At 48.8% G+C, this 15,661-nt stretch overlaps 1 protein-coding gene across 2 annotated transcripts in view; it reads left to right on the top strand.

Annotated features, from left to right (window-relative positions):
- Nucleotides 1-15,661, top strand: part of LOC106611270 (endoribonuclease Dicer) — a 77,235-nt gene that overhangs the window by 22,419 nt on the left and 39,155 nt on the right. The window contains exons 4-22 of one of the 2 annotated variants that reach the window (XM_082955752.1): nt 155-357; nt 621-783; nt 1,102-1,232; nt 1,564-1,698; nt 2,042-2,202; nt 2,402-2,570; nt 3,630-3,788; nt 5,039-5,346; nt 5,557-5,689; nt 9,159-9,280; nt 9,467-9,587; nt 9,858-10,012; nt 10,174-10,306; nt 10,623-10,698; nt 10,999-11,138; nt 12,431-12,610; nt 12,835-13,048; nt 13,421-13,574; nt 13,932-14,114. In XM_082955752.1, the coding sequence (XP_082811878.1) occupies nt 244-357; nt 621-783; nt 1,102-1,232; nt 1,564-1,698; nt 2,042-2,202; nt 2,402-2,570; nt 3,630-3,788; nt 5,039-5,346; nt 5,557-5,689; nt 9,159-9,280; nt 9,467-9,587; nt 9,858-10,012; nt 10,174-10,306; nt 10,623-10,698; nt 10,999-11,138; nt 12,431-12,610; nt 12,835-13,048; nt 13,421-13,574; nt 13,932-14,114 (2,951 nt within the window). In that variant the 5' untranslated portion in view covers nt 155-243. Of the gene's footprint in view, nt 1-154; nt 358-620; nt 784-1,101; nt 1,233-1,563; nt 1,699-2,041; nt 2,203-2,401; nt 2,571-3,287; nt 3,355-3,629; nt 3,789-5,038; nt 5,347-5,556; nt 5,690-9,158; nt 9,281-9,466; nt 9,588-9,857; nt 10,013-10,173; nt 10,307-10,622; nt 10,699-10,998; nt 11,139-12,430; nt 12,611-12,834; nt 13,049-13,420; nt 13,575-13,931; nt 14,115-15,661 lie in introns of those variants that run through there. The other variant, XM_082955753.1, reaches the window with a different exon arrangement.

Here is a 15,661-nt window from a genome sequence, read left to right as displayed (position 1 = left end):
CAACATCATGCGTGCATGCTGTCTGTTTCTTCCTGAACCAGTTAGCTTTAGAGGAGAATGATTAAATTATTGATCATGTCATTCAATAATATTAGCAATTCTTGTATTATTAGTAACGTCATGTCTGCATGCTGTCCGTTTATTTCTGAACCAGTAAGCATTAGAGGAGGGGAAAGATGAAATTAGATAAAAAATAAAGTGGAAGAGTGGAGGACCTCACCCCCAGCATCCCCCAAAAGCAGCATGGCAGGACTCCAGCTGGTCACCCCCGCCTCCAATCCCATGGGGCCTTTCTTTGGTCTCCCGTGGCAACAGGAGGCCATCCACGACAACATCTACACGCCTAGGAAATATCAGGTGAGGAATGAGCAAGTAGTCTAACTAACAATTGACATTTGAGCTGAACTGACAGTTTAAACAGACAATTGACTATGCACTAGGAGAGTGCATTGCGTTGTATGTAGACATTGGTACTTTCACCATTGACCTTTCGCTCAATAAACTGCCAACATTCGTCAGTGTACGGCATCTATCTTTTATTTCAAGAGTTTATTTATTTGTAACCAGTTATAGTGCACAACGTTTGAAACTAATGACTGTGACCTCATCTGCCCTACCAGGTTGAACTTCTTGAAGCAGCTCTTGAACACAATACTATTGTCTGCTTAAATACTGGCTCAGGGAAGACCTTTATTGCAGTACTCCTAACTAAAGAGCTCTCCCACCAAATCCGGGGAGACTTAGTCGAACAGGGGAAGAGGACAGTTTTCCTGGTGAATGCAGGTAGCTACATTTAAAGTCGCAGATAAATGTACTATTTGGTGCATCCCATTTCTTCACACTTTTCTCAAAGTGTGCACGTCCACTCCCTGTCATGCATTTAAAAGCATTGGATTGGTGTAAGCATTGGTTGGAGGGAGTTTCACCATTGTTAAATCCATTTCAGGCAGAGTGGAAGTGCACACTTTAAGGGGAAGGTTGAGAAGGGTGGAGAGTCACAATGCAGCCTTTTATAAGTATGAACTTCTAATACGTGTACATCAATATGATTGAGACCATGATTCTTCTGTTTTCCCCTTATCTGTTCCATGGTAAATAAAGCATCGTCTGTGATTCAGCAAGCAGCTAGTGTTAGGACCCACTCCGATCTCCAGGTTGGAGAATACATGTGTGTGGAGAAGACCTCATCATGGTCCAGGGAAAAGTGGAGCCAAGAAATGATTGAAAATCAGGTGCCGTTCATTGAACAAACTTTCTGGAAAATTACCAATTGTTATCAATTTTCATATAATTCTAAGCAATTGCCAGAATAAAGTACCAATTGTTACAGAGTTCTTTCATGATAAATACCAGTGGTAATTCTACAAAATAGAACATTACCAAAGTTTTCTCCCCTCAATTTCAACAACTTTGAAAAATAACACTGATTACCCCCAGTGTCTTGTCCATAATGGGGAGAGGTTATTGATTGTGTTCATCACAGAATACTGTCACACAACTGTCATCTATTCTTGGAGGCAATATGCCATCCTCTGCTCACTCTATCCATCATTTCTGTTCTAGGTGCTCGTTATGACGTGCCATATCTTCCTGCATGTGCTGAAGAGTGGAGTGTTGCCACTATGGAAACTCAACCTGGTGGTGTTTGATGAGTGTCACCTGGCAATCACGGACCATCCCTACCGGGATATAATGAAGGTACATTTACTATCTGTTCTACGTAGCTATGCATTCAACTGTCGCTTGAAAGCCAAGCACATACTCTTCCTTCCCTGTATGGCGAAAGCCAAGGCCTTATGGAGATCGGAGATTATTCATTATATTGTTCCCCATTTTGTAGATGAGAATAGTGTGGTTAGTCAGCCTTCATTATTGGACCCCATTGGAGGCTGGCCAATGTTTTAGCATTTTCCTTGTTTTAGGCTGGCTCAGTCTTCCTGTCTCCAATTTCTTTGTTTCCAGCGATGTGATTACTGAAACATAGATGAAGAGACAGCAATGTGTGGGCTCTCATTTCAGCTATATGTATCTCCCATTTCAGCTATGTGAGGGCTGTCCGTGCAGCCCTCGGATCCTGGGCCTCACTGCATCCATTTTGAATGGTAAATGTGACCCGTCTGAACTGGAACAGAAGATCCAGAACCTGGAGCGGATCCTGCAGAGCAATGCAGAGACAGCTACTGACCTCGTTGTCCTTGACAGGTAATTTTACACATCATGGCCTGTATTCACAAAGCGTCTCAGGTACCTCCTGTGCACATAATCTAAGGGCTCGATTCAATCCGTATTGTGTAAGTTCAGCTGTATAGCGCGATTCATATGTTAAGGTAATTTCCGATTGAGCCGACATATGCAGCGTTTACCATGAACTGTGTGTGTTGTGTGTGTGTGTGTGTCTCAGATATGCCTCCCAGCCCAGAGAGGTGGTACTGGACTGTGGACCCTACCTGGACAAGAGCGGCCTCTCAGAGCATCTACTGAGCGAGCTGGACGAGGCTCTCCACTTCCTCAACGACTGCAACATACCTGTGTCTCGAGAGGACAGAGACCCCACCTTCATATCCAAACAGGTCTGTCCCCACCTTCATATCCAAACAGGTCTGACCCCACCTTCATATCCAAACAGGTCTGGCCCCACCTTCATATCCAAACAGGTCTGGCCCCACCTTCATATCCAAACAGGTCTGGCCCCACCTTCATATCCAAACAGGTCTGACCCCACCTTCATATCCAAACAGGTCTGGCCCCACCTTCATATCCAAACAGGTCTGGCCCCACCTTCATATCCAAACAGGTCTGGCCCCACCTTCATATCCAAACAGGTCTGGCCCCACCTTCATATCCAAACAGGTCTGGCCCCACCTTCATATCCAAACAGGTCTGGCCCCACCTTCATATCCAAACAGGTCTGACCCCACCTTCATATCCAAACAGGTCTGGCCCCACCTTCATATCCAAACAGGTCTGGCCCCACCTTCATATCCAAACAGGTCTGGCCCCACCTTCATATCCAAACAGGTCTGGCCCCACCTTCATATCCAAACAGGTCTGGCCCCACCTTCATATCCAAACAGGTCTGGCCCCACCTTCATATCCAAACAGGTCTGGCCCCACCTTCATATCCAAACAGGTCTGACCGCACCTTCATATCCAAACAGGTCTGACCCCACCTTCATATCCAAACAGGTCTGACCCCACCTTCATATCCAAACAGGTCTGACCCCACCTTCATATCCAAACAGGTCTGACCCCACCTTCATATCCAAACAGGTCTGGCCCCACCTTCATATCCAAACAGGTCTGGCCCCACCTTCATATCCAAACAGGTCTGGCCCCACCTTCATATCCAAACAGGTCGGCTAATGAGAATGTGTGCATAGTCCTAATCTAAACCCGTGATTATTGAATAGCAAAAGTATGTTTTAAGGGAGAAGTGAGTCTGGTCTGAAGCTTAAGAAAAGAAAGGAAATTCACATGAGCACCACAAATGTTTTCTGGCACACAGCTTTGACCTATTACAGGAGCTCTGTTGGCCTACTGTACCTCAAACAACATGTAGGCTAATACACATACGTTTTTTAGGATGAAAACATTCTCAAAGATCCTCATTGAATGATTTCCTTCCCCAGGTGCTGAGTGACTGCCGGGCGGTGCTGCTGGTACTGGGGCCGTGGTGTGCCGACAAGGTGGCTGGCATCATGGTGAGGGAGCTGCAGAAGTACATCAAACACGAACAGGAAGAGATCAACAGGAAGTTCCTGCTCTTCACCGACACCATCCTGAGGAAGGTATGTGTGTAACAACTTACTCTTGTGTATGTTCTTTGTGTGATTCCCGTTGAGTTTGGTCTCCTGTGTTGCTATGTAGGCCTAGCTGAGGTTTGTAAAGCGCTTGCGTAACATCCATTGCTGTAATAAGGGCATGACATCCATTGTTGTACCTACATGTTATAAGCAGACCACCATAGTCCCTGTGCCCAAGGAAGCGAAGGTAACCTGCCTAAATGATTACCACCCCGTAGCACTCACGTCGGTAGCCATGAAGTGCTTTGAAATTCTGGTCATTGCTCACATCAACAGCATCCTCCCAGATACCCTAGACCCACTCCAATTCGCATACCACCCCAACAGATCCACAGATGACGCCATCTCAATTGCACTCCAAACTGCTCTTTCCCACCTGGACACAGGAAAACCTATGTCGGAATGCTATTCATTGACTACAGCTCAGCGTTAAACACCATAGTGCCCATGAAGCTAAGGACCCTGGAACTGTACACCTCCCTCTGCAACTGGATCCTGGACTTCCTGACGGGCCGCCCCCAGGTGGTGAGGGTAGGCAACAACACATCCGCCACGCTGATCCTCAACATTGGGGCCCCTCAGGGGTGTGTACTTTGTCTCCTCCTGTACTCCCTGTTCACCCACGACTCCAACACCATCATTAAGTTTGCTGACGACACAACAGTGGTATGCCTGATCACCGACAACGATGAGACAGCCTATAGGGAGGAGGTCAGAGACCTGGCAGTGTGGTGCCAGGACAACAACCTTTCCCTCAACGTGATCAAGACAAAGGAGCTGATTGTGGACTACAGGAAAAGGCGGGCCGAACACGCCCCCATTAACATCGAGCAACTGCTCGGCATCTGACCATAAGGCGCTACAGAGGGTAGTGTGTACTGCCCAGTACATCACCCAGAGCTTCTACCCCCAAGCCATAAGACTGCTGCTGAACAATTAATCAAATGGCCACCGGACTATTACATTGACCCGCCCCATTTGTTTTGTACACTGCCTGCTAATCTCTGTTTATTATCTATGCATAGTCTGTTTGATTTGATTTGGCTTCATGACATACATGGTATTGATTGCTTTTAGTATTTTGTGTTGCTGTGCAATCTAGTGTGTGTGTGTGTGTGTGTGTGTGTGTGTGTGTGTGTGTGTGTGTGTACGTACAAGGGCAAGTGAATTTCCCCTCTTGGTACAGGATAGGTCCACAGAGTTTATTATGAAGTTATTTCTTCCTGGTGTCCTAGGTCCACGCCCTGTGTGAGGAACTCTTCTCCCCGGCCTCTCTGGACCTGAAGTTTGTGACCCCGAAGGTCATCCGTCTCCTGGAGATCCTCCATGAGTACAAGCCCTTTGAGAGGCAACAGTTTGAGAGTGTGGAGTGGTACAACAACCGCAACGAGGACAGCTACGTGTCGTGGAGTGACTCGGAAGACGAAGACGAGGATGAGGAGGTGAAGGAGAAACCCGAGGCTAACTTCCCCTCGCCGTTCACCAACATCCTGTGTGGGATCATCTTCGTTGAGAGGCGCTACACGGCCGTCGTCCTCAACCGGTACGCATCTGGTGTTCAATGCCATTTTGGCTCAAATGTGTGATACCTCTGCTACACCGTCTCCTTGGATTGTTTCTTGTACACTGCTCAAAAGACTAGAAGAATGGAATGAATTGTATTGAATTAACTTTGTGATTTAGCAGTATATTTTTGGGGGAGGATTTCGGTTGTCTTAATACCATTTCCATGATTACTGTCCATCTGTGACAGGCTAATAAAGGAGGCAGGGAAACAGGACCCGGAGCTGGCCTACATCAGCAGTAACTTCATCACAGGACACAGCATCGGAAAGAACCAGCCACGCAACAAGCAGATGGAGGTGGAGTTCAGGAAACAGGAAGAGGTGGGAACACAACATCTTGGATTGTGACATTATCCCATCTGTTTACATCGAAATTTACCTACCCCTACATTAGTCTGTGTCTGTCTGTCTGTGTCTGTCTGTGTCTGTCTGTGTCTGTCTGTCTGTCTGTCTGTGTCTGTCTGTCTGTGTCTGTCTGTCTGTCTGTGTCTGTCTGTGTCTGTCTGTCTGTCTGTGTCTGTCTGTGTCTGTCTGTCTGTGTCTGTCTGTGTGTCTGTCTCTGTGTCTGTGTCTGTCTGTCTGTCTGTGTCTCTGTGTGTCTATGTCTGTCTGTGTGTCTGTCTGTGTGTCTGTCTGTGTGTCTGTCTGTGTGTCTATGTCTGTCTGTCTGTGTGTCTGTGTGTCTGTCTGTGTGTCTGTCTGTGTGTCTGTCTGTGTGTCTCTGTCTGTGTGTCTCTGTCTGTGTGTCTGTCTGTGTGTCTCTATGTCTGTCTCTGTCTGTCTGTCTGTCTGTGTGTCTCTATGTCTGTCTCTGTCTGTCTGTCTCTGTGTCTCTGTCTGTCTATGTCTATGTCTGTCTCTGTCTGTCTGTCTGTGTCTATGTCTGTCTGTGTCTATGTCTCTGTCTGTGTCTGTCTCTGTGTCTATGTCTCTGTCTGTCTCTGTGTCTCTGTCTGTCTATGTCTATGTCTGTGTCTGTCTGTCTCTATGTCTGTCTGTCTCTATGTCTGTCTGTGTCTGTCTGTGTCTGTCTGTCTGTGTCTGTCTGTCTGTGTCTATGTCTGTCTGTGTCTATGTCTGTCTGTGTCTATGTCTGTCTGTGTCTATGTCTGTCTGTGTCTATGTCTGTCTGTGTCTATGTCTGTCTGTGTCTATGTCTGTCTGTGTCTATGTCTGTCTGTGTCTATGTCTGTCTGTGTCTATGTCTGTCTGTGTCTATGTCTGTCTGTGTCTATGTCTATGTCTGTCTGTGTCTATGTCTGTGTCTATGTCTGTGTATGTCTATCTGTCTATGTCTGTGTCTATGTCTGTCTGTGTCTCTGTCTGTGTGTGTCTCTGTCTGTGTGTGTCTCTGTCTGTGTGTGTCTCTGTCTGTGTGTGTCTCTGTCTATGTCTGTGTCTGTGTCTGTCTGTCTGTGTCTGTCTGTCTGTGTCTGTGTGTGTCTCTGTCTGTGTGTGTCTCTGTCTGTGTGTGTCTCTGTCTGTGTGTGTCTCTGTCTGTGTGTGTCTCTGTCTATGTCTGTCTCTGTCTATGTCTGTCTATGTCTGTGTCTGTCTATGTCTGTGTCTGTCTGTGTCTGTCTGTCTGTGTCTGTGTCTGTCTGTCTGTGTCTGTGTCTGTCTGTGTCTCTGTCTGTGTGTGTCTCTGTCTGTGTGTGTCTCTGTCTGTGTGTGTCTCTGTCTGTGTCTGTCTCTGTCTATGTCTGTGTCTGTCTATGTCTGTGTCTGTCTGTGTCTGTCTGTCTGTGTCTGTGTCTGTCTGTCTGTGTCTATGTCTGTCTGTGTCTATGTCTGTCTGTGTCTATGTCTGTCTGTGTCTATGTCTCTGTCTGTCTGTCTGTCTATGTCTGTCTATGTCTGTCTATGTCTGTCTATGTCTGTCTGTCTCTCTGTCTATGTCTGTCTGTCTCTGTCTCTATGTCTGTCTGTGTCTCTCTGTCTCTATGTCTGTCTGTCTCTGTCTGTCTGTCTCTGTCTGTCTCTGTCTGTCTCTGTCTGTGTCTATGTCTCTCTGTCTGTCTGTCTGTCTGTCTGTCTGTCTGTCTGTCTGTCTGTCTGTCTGTCTGTCTATGTCTGTCTATGTCTGTCTGTCTGTCTATGTCTGTCTATGTCTGTCTGTCTGTCTATGTTTGTCTATGTCTGTCTATGTCTGTCTGTCTCTGTCTCTCTGTCTATGTCTGTCTGTCTCTGTCTATGTCTGTCTGTCTCTGTCTCTATGTCTGTCTGTGTCTCTCTGTCTGTCTGTGTCTGTCTGTCTCTGTCTGTCTCTGTCTGTGTCTGTCTGTCTCTGTCTGTCTCTGTCTGTCTCTATGTCTCTCTGTCTGTCTGTGTCTATGTCTCTCTGTCTGTCTGTGTCTATGTCTGTCTGTCTCTGTCTATGTCTGTCTGTCTCTATGTCTGTCTGTCTCTATGTCTGTCTGTCTCTATGTCTGTCTGTCTCTATGTCTGTCTGTCTCTATGTCTGTCTGTCTCTATGTCTGTCTGTCTCTATGTCTGTCTCTATGTCTGTCTGTCTCTGTCTCTATGTCTGTCTCTGTCTCTATGTCTGTCTCTGTCTCTATGTCTGTCTCTGTCTCTATGTCTGTCTCTGTCTCTATGTCTGTCTCTGTCTCTATGTCTGTCTCTGTGTCTGTCTCTCTCTGTGTCTATGTCTCTATGTCTGTCTCTATGTCTGTCTCTATGTCTGTCTCTATGTCTGTCTCTATGTCTGTCTCTGTGTCTGTCTCTGTGTCTGTCTCTCTCTGTGTCTATGTCTCTATGTCTGTCTCTGTGTCTGTCTCTCTCTGTGTCTATGTCTCTATGTCTGTCTCTATGTCTGTCTCTATGTCTGTCTCTATGTCTGTCTCTATGTCTGTCTCTATGTCTGTCTCTATGTCTGTCTCTATGTCTGTCTATGTCTGTCTATGTCTGTCTATGTCTGTCTGTCTGTCTGTCTGTCTGTCTGTCTGTCTGTCTGTCTGTCTGTCTGTCTCTATGTCTGTCTCTATGTCTGTCTGTCTGTCTATGTCTGTCTGTCTGTCTGTCTGTCTGTCTCTATGTCTCTATGTCTGTCTGTCTCTGTCTGTCTGTCTATGTCTATGTCTCTCTGTGTCTGTCTGTCTCTGTCTCTATGTCTGTCTGTCTCTATGTCTGTCTGTCTCTATCTGTGTGTCTCTGTCTGTCTCTATGTCTGTCTCTATGTCTGTCTGTCTATGTCTGTCTGTCTGTCTATGTCTGTCTGTCTATGTCTCTCTGTGTCTGTCTGTCTGTCTATGTCTGTCTATGTCTGTCTCTCTGTGTCTGTCTGTCTCTGTCTCTATGTCTGTCTGTCTCTGTCTGTCTGTCTGTTTCTGTCTCTATGTCTGTCTCTATGTCTCTATGTCTGTCTGTCTCTGTCTCTGTCTGTCTGTCTGTCTGTCTGTCTGTTTCTGTCTCTATGTCTGTCTCTATGTCTCTATGTCTGTCTGTCTCTGTGTCTATGTCTGTCTGTCTCTGTGTCTATCTCTGTCTCTGTCTGTCTCTCTGTCTCTATGTCTGTCTGTCTCTGTCTCTATGTCTGTCTGTCTGTCTCTCTATTCCTCTCTCTGTCTGTCTGTCTCTGTCTCTCTATTCCTCTCTCGCTCTCTCTGTCTGTCTCTGTCTCTCTATTCCTCTCTCGCTCTCTCTGTCTGTCTCTGTCTCTCTATTCCTCTCTCTGCCTCTCGCTCTCTCTGTCTCTCTGTCTCGCTCTCTCTGCCTCTCTGTCGCTCTCTGCCTCTCTCTCTCCCCTCCTTCTATTCAGACCTAACCATATTTCCTCATTATCTGTCAGGTTCTGCGTAAGTTCCGTGCCCACGAGACCAACCTGCTCATAGCGACCAGCATCGTGGAGGAAGGGGTAGATATTCCCAAGTGTAACCTGGTGGTGAGGTTTGACCTGCCTACTGAGTACAGGTACAGCACTGCCTGTCCATCCACTACCTTGTTGCTTCTTGCTCAATGGACTAATGGCTTCTCTTTTTGTTATGTTTTATATTGTTCCCTATCCCGTTCTACAGTTTGTTCCTCTTTTTTGAAGCATGTAAAGTGTGTTGTGACCCCTGGTAAATGCACTTTTAATAAACTTTGACTTGACTGTAGGTCCTACGTTCAGTCTAAAGGCCGAGCCAGAGCTCCTGTCTCCAACTACATCATGCTGGCTGAAAGTGAGAGGACCAAGACCTTCGAGGAAGACCTGAAGACCTACAAGGCCATAGAGAAGGTGTGGTATTCAGAGCCTGTCCTCAAGGTCCCATGTGTCTGTCTGAGGAACACAGGGGTTCTCAGAGATTTGTTTAAGGATGCATCCCAAATGGCACCCTATAGCGTAGTGCACTGTACTGTATAGGGAACTATCTGCATGTTTTAATTGATTTGTGTGTCTGTCCACAAGGCCCGTCCTTGGATGATATGAAAGGTCCTTGGTGTTTCTCTACTAGTATTGTGACAACCCTAATACTGATGACTGTAGGTCTTCTCTTGACGTCTTCAGATCCTGAGAAACAAGTGTTCCAAGGCAGCAGGGGTCGGGGACTTTGAGGTGGAACCGGTGCTGGATGATGACAACATTCTGCCTCCCTACGTGCTCCGCTCTGAGGAAGGAGGACCCCGCGTCACCATCAACACGGCTATCGGACACATCAACAGGTAAAGAGAGAACCGCCAGCGCTGCTTTGAATCTGTGAAAGATATATACAGGTTTAAAAGGGTTCTCATTGGAAACTCTAAATGGACTGAGAACAAAATATGTTTGATTTTCTTTTAATTTGGCTGTGGATGGTCTGGTGTGCTAATGACCCTCTCTCCAGATACTGTGCCCGTCTGCCCAGTGACCCGTTTACCCACCTGGCACCTAAGTGTAAGACCAAGGAGCTGAAGGATGGGCGCTACCAGTCAACCCTCTACTTGCCCATCAATTCCCCTCTACGGGTGCCCGTCGCTGTGAGTCTCAGGCTTTCCTCGTTGATTTGATTTGTTGGTCTGATTGATTTGATTTGTAGGTCTGATTCACAAATGGCCGTATTGCCTATATATTCCAGCTCTGGTCAAACGTACTGCACTATATAGGGAAAAGGGTGCCTTTTGGGACACTTACACAGTGCTTTCAGGTGCACAAATGGCTGTAGTAGGCTACATGGGGGCGAAACTCACCTCATCCACCACCAATGTTGTAGCATCCACTTTTTCCATTTGAGACGTCAAGATTCAGTGTGTTTTATGGATGTCTTTGAGACCAATGTACACTTTTTCATGGCAGGGGCCAATCATGAACTGTGCACGACTGGCAGAGAAGGCAGTGGCACTACTTTGCTGTGAAAATCTTCACAAAAAAGGTCAATAAAATTAAACTATTTGATTGTTAGAATATCCTTCATCATGCAGTGCTCTCTGCAGCTAGTCCCTGATTGTGTATCTCCTTCCCCATTTCTTTCTGTCACCCTCCCTCAAATCTCTCTCTCTTCAAGCTTGTGGGAATGTAACTGAATTTGCTGGGATGTGAGGGGGGTTCAGTTTGTCCTGGGAGAGGAGGGGGACCGGGTATTAACTGCTGTACAGTGACATTTAACTTCTTGGGCATTTTATTTTGCTATACTTCTACGGTAGTTAAATGGTTCTGCCTTTCTCTTCTCCAGGTGAGTTGGATGACCACTTGATGCCTGTGGGGAAAGAGACAGTGAAGTATGAGGAGGAGCTGGATCTCCATGACGAGGAGGAGACCAGTGTTCCAGGCAGACCAGGATCCACCAAGAGGAGGCAGTGCTACCCTAAAGCTGTGAGTTGTCACCACACTGGATGCTACCCTAAAGCTGTGAGTTGTCACCACACTGGATGCTACCCTAAAGCTGTGAGTTGTCACCACACTGGATGCCACCCTAAAGCTGTGAGTTGTCACCACACTGGATGCATCCCTAAAGCTGTGAGTTGTCACCACACTGGATGCCACCCTAAAGCTGTGAGTTGTCACCACACTGGATGCCATCCTAAAGCTGTGAGTTGTCACCACACTGGATGCTACCCTAAAGCTGTGAGTTGTCACCACACTGGATGCATCCCTAAAGCTGTGAGTTGTCACCACACTGGATGCTACCCTAAAGCTGTGAGTTGTCACCACACTGGATGCTACCCTAAAGCTGTGAGTTGTCACCACACTGGATGCTACCCTAAAGCTGTGAGTTGTCACCACACTGGATGCCACCCTAAAGCTGTGAGTTGTCACCACACTGGATGCCACCCTAAAGCTGTGAGTTGTCACCACACTGGATGCCACCCTAAAGCTGTGAGTTGTCACCACACTGGATGCCACCCTAAAGCTGTGAGTTGTCACCACACTGGATGCCACCCTAAAGCTGTGAGTTGTCACCACACTGGATGCATCCCTAAAGCTGTGAGTTGTCACCACACTGGATGCCACCCTAAAGCTGTGAGTTGTCACCACACTGGATGCCACCCTAAAGCTGTGAGTTGTCACCACACTGGATGCCACCCTGCGGGGCCCCCTGGAGCCACCCAGCTGTGAGTTGTCACCACACTGGATGCCACCCTAAAGCTGTGAGTTGTCACCACACTGGATGCCATCCTAAAGCTGTGAGTTGTCACCACACTGGATGCCACCCTAAAGCTGTGAGTTGTCACCACACTGGATGCATCCCTAAAGCTGTGAGTTGTCACCACACTGGATGCATCCCTAAAGCTGTGAGTTGTCACCACACTGGATGCCATCCTAAAGCTGTGAGTTGTCACCACACTGGATGCCATCCTAAAGCTGTGAGTTGTCACCACACTGGATGCCACCCTAAAGCTGTGAGTTGTCACCACACTGGATGCTACCCTAAAGCTGTGAGTTGTCACCACACTGGATGCCACCCTAAAGCTGTGAGTTGTCACCACACTGGATGCCACCCTAAAGCTGTGAGTTGTCACCACACTGGATGCATCCCTAATGGCACCCTATTACTTTGATACAATAGTGGACTACTTTTGACCAGAGACCTATGGGCCGTCAGATCTGACTGTTCCTTCTGGAGCATCTAACAGCTAGATGATCTCTGTCTCTCTCCTGTCCAGATACCAGAATGTCTTCGGGACAGTTACCCTGTACCGGAGCAGTCTTACTACCTGTATGTGATTGGCATGGTCCTCACCACCCCTCTGCCTGATGAGCTCAACTTCCGCCGCAGGAAGCTCTACCCTCCAGAGGACACTACCAGGTGCTTCGGCATCCTGACTGCCAAACCTATACCTCGGGTAAGGAACACACCTATTTCAGTTTCCCATTGAGGACCTGCCAGGAAACAAATCAAATATTTAGAGATCAAACAAGCAATTCCATTTCTATTGAAACTGATAGAGAACATATTTTTTTCTAGGAGGCAACAGCTAGATAGCAGGGCCCACCTTGCTTTTCCACAGTTAGTATGCCATTTTATTAAATGTACTGTGGTACTCGCCTAACCCCGTCCTCTCCCCAGATCCCCCACTTTCCTGTGTACACGCGGTCTGGTGAGGTGACCATCTCCATGGAGCTCCAGAAGGCTGGGTTCACTCTGAGTGCTGTCCAGCTGGACCTGATCACCAGACTACACCAGTACATTTTCTCTCACATCCTCCGCCTGGAGAAACCTGCTTTGGAGTTCAATCCCACGCAAGCCGACTCAGCCTACTGCGTTCTACCGCTCAATGTTGGTGAGTCAGCCTACTGCGTTCTACCTCTCAATGTTGGTGAGTTTGTTCAGCCTACTGCGTTCTACCTCTCAATGTTGGTGAGTTTGTTCAGCCTACTGCGTTCTACCTCTCAATGTTGGTGAGTGAGACCCCAACATTACATAATACTGTAGACCCTGTTTTTGAAGGACAAAACACACTGCAATGGTGGTGGTTCAACATGTAGAATTGTTGGGAAATTAACAAAAATTGTCAGCCCATGTTGTCAGTCGATAGTACTGCTACCCGCTGTTCTTAACCTTTCGTTGGCATGGTGTTTTGTTCTTTAGTCCTTCATGCTGTAACTAATGATGCTCTCGTCATGTAAGATTACTAACACACTGTCGCTTTCAGTTGAGGATTCCAACACTCTAGATTTGGATTTTAAATTCATGGAGGACATAGAGAAGTCCGAGGCTCGTGTTGGCATTCCTACCACCCAGTACACCAAGCAGAACCCCTTCACTTTCAAACTGGAAGACTACCAGGACGCTGTCATCATTCCACGGTATGCTGCTCACTTCACTACATACCCCTCTCTGACGTAGGAGCTAATAAAGTTTTAGGTTAAGTTCCAAATAACACCCTATTCCCTATATAGTGCACTTCCTTTGACCAGGGTCCATAGGGAATAGGATGCCATTTGGGACACATCTTCACTTTTTTTTAAGCAACATCCAATACATTTCGTATGACCCACACGATAATAACATTATTTAGAAACTGAAAATAGCATGGTGCATATTTGAATATAACCATCTCACAATTTTTGAGCGGCGAATTTAAAGTATATCTTCACTGTTCCATTATGCCAACCTTTGACCTCTAACCCCTGTCTCTCTCTCTCTCTCTCTCGCTCTCTCAGGTATCGTAACTTTGACCAGCCTCACCGGTTCTACGTGGCTGACGTTTACACAGACCTCACACCTCTCAGCAGGTTCCCATCACCGGAGTACCAGACATTTGCTGAGTACTACAAAACCAAGTACAACCTGGACCTGTCCAACGTAAACCAGCCACTACTGGACGTAGACCATACCTCCTCACGGTGAGAGGACGAGAGAGAGAGAGGACGAGAGAGAGGGAGGACGAGAGAGAGGGAGGACGAGAGAGAGGGAGGACGAGAGAGAGGGAGGACGAGAGAGGGAGGACGAGAGGGAGGACGAGAGGGAGACGAGAGGGAGGACGAGGGGGAGAGAGAGGGGGAGGGGGAGGGGGGGAGAGAGAGGGAGGACGAGGGGAGAGAGAGGGGGAGGGGGAGGGGGGGAGAGAGAGGGAGGACGAGGGGGGGGAGAGAGAGCGGGAGGATGAGGGGGAGAGAGAGAGCGGGAGGATGAGGGGGAGAGAGAGAGCGGGAGGATGAGGGGGAGAGAGAGAGCGGGAGGATGAGGGGGAGAGGGAGAGCGGGAGGATGAGGGAGAGAGAGCGGGAGGATGAGGGAGAGAGAGGGGGAGGACGAGGGAGAGGGAGAGGACGAGAGGGAGAGGACGAGAGGACGAGCGGGAGGGAGAGGACGAGCGGGAGGGAGAGGACGAGCGGGAGGGAGAGGACGAGAGGACTAGGGAGGGAGGGAGAGGACGAGAGGACTAGGGAGGGAGGGAGAGGACGAGAGGGAGAGAGGACGAGAGGGGGAGGACGAGAGGGAGCGAGGACACGAGGGAGAGCATGAGAGAGAGAGGGGGAGGAAACGAGGGAGGGCATGAGGACGAGAGAGGGAGAGGACGAGAGAGGGAGAGGACGAGAGAGGGAGAGGACGAGAGAGGGAGAGGACGAGAGAGGGAGAGGGAGAGGACGAGAGAGGGAGAGAGGGAGGACGGGGGAGAGAGGGAGGACGGGGGAGAGGGAGGACGGGGGAGAGAGAGGACGAGAGGGAGGGAGGGAGAGGACGAGAGGGGGGGAGAGAGAGAGGGGGGGAGAGAGAGAGGACGAGAGGGGGGGAGAGAGAGAGGGAGCGGGAGGGAGGGAGAGGACAAGTGGGAGAGGACGAGAGGAAGAGGACAAGAGGAAGAGGACGAGGACGAGACGGAGAGAGAGGACGAAAGGACTAGGGAGGGAGGGAGAGGACTAGGGAGGGAGGGAGAGGGGGAGAGAGGACGAGAGGGGGAGGACATGAGGGAGAGCATGAGAGAGAGAGGGGAGGAAACGAGGGAGAGCGAGAGAGGGAGAGGACGAGAGGGAGAGGGAGAGGACTAGAGAGAGGGAGGATGAGGGGGAGAGAGAGGACGGGGGGAGAGAGGACGGGGGAGAGAGAGGACGAGGGAGGGAGGGAGAGGACGAGAGGGAGAGGACGATAGGGAGGACGGGATAAAGAGAGGGAGAGGACAGGGGAGAGAGATCGGACGAGAGAGGGAGGACACGTGAGAGAAGATTAGAGAGGAAGGGAGAGGGGGAGAGGACAGGAGGACGAGAGAGAGGACGAGAGAGAGGACGAGAGGGAGAGGACGAGAGGGAGAGGACGAGAGGGAGAGGACGAGAGGGGGGAGGACAAGAGGGAGGAAGGGAGAGGACGAGGGAGGGAGAGGACGAGGGAGGGAGAGGACGAGGAAGGGAGAGGACGAGAGGGAGGAAGCGGAAGATAGAGGGAGAGATAAGGAG

This window comes from Salmo salar, chromosome 09 (assembly GCF_965601325.2).
Source record: "Salmo salar chromosome 09, fSalSal1, whole genome shotgun sequence".
NCBI lineage: Eukaryota > Metazoa > Chordata > Actinopteri > Salmoniformes > Salmonidae > Salmo > Salmo salar.
This window is presented reverse-complemented; position numbering and strand designations above follow the sequence as displayed.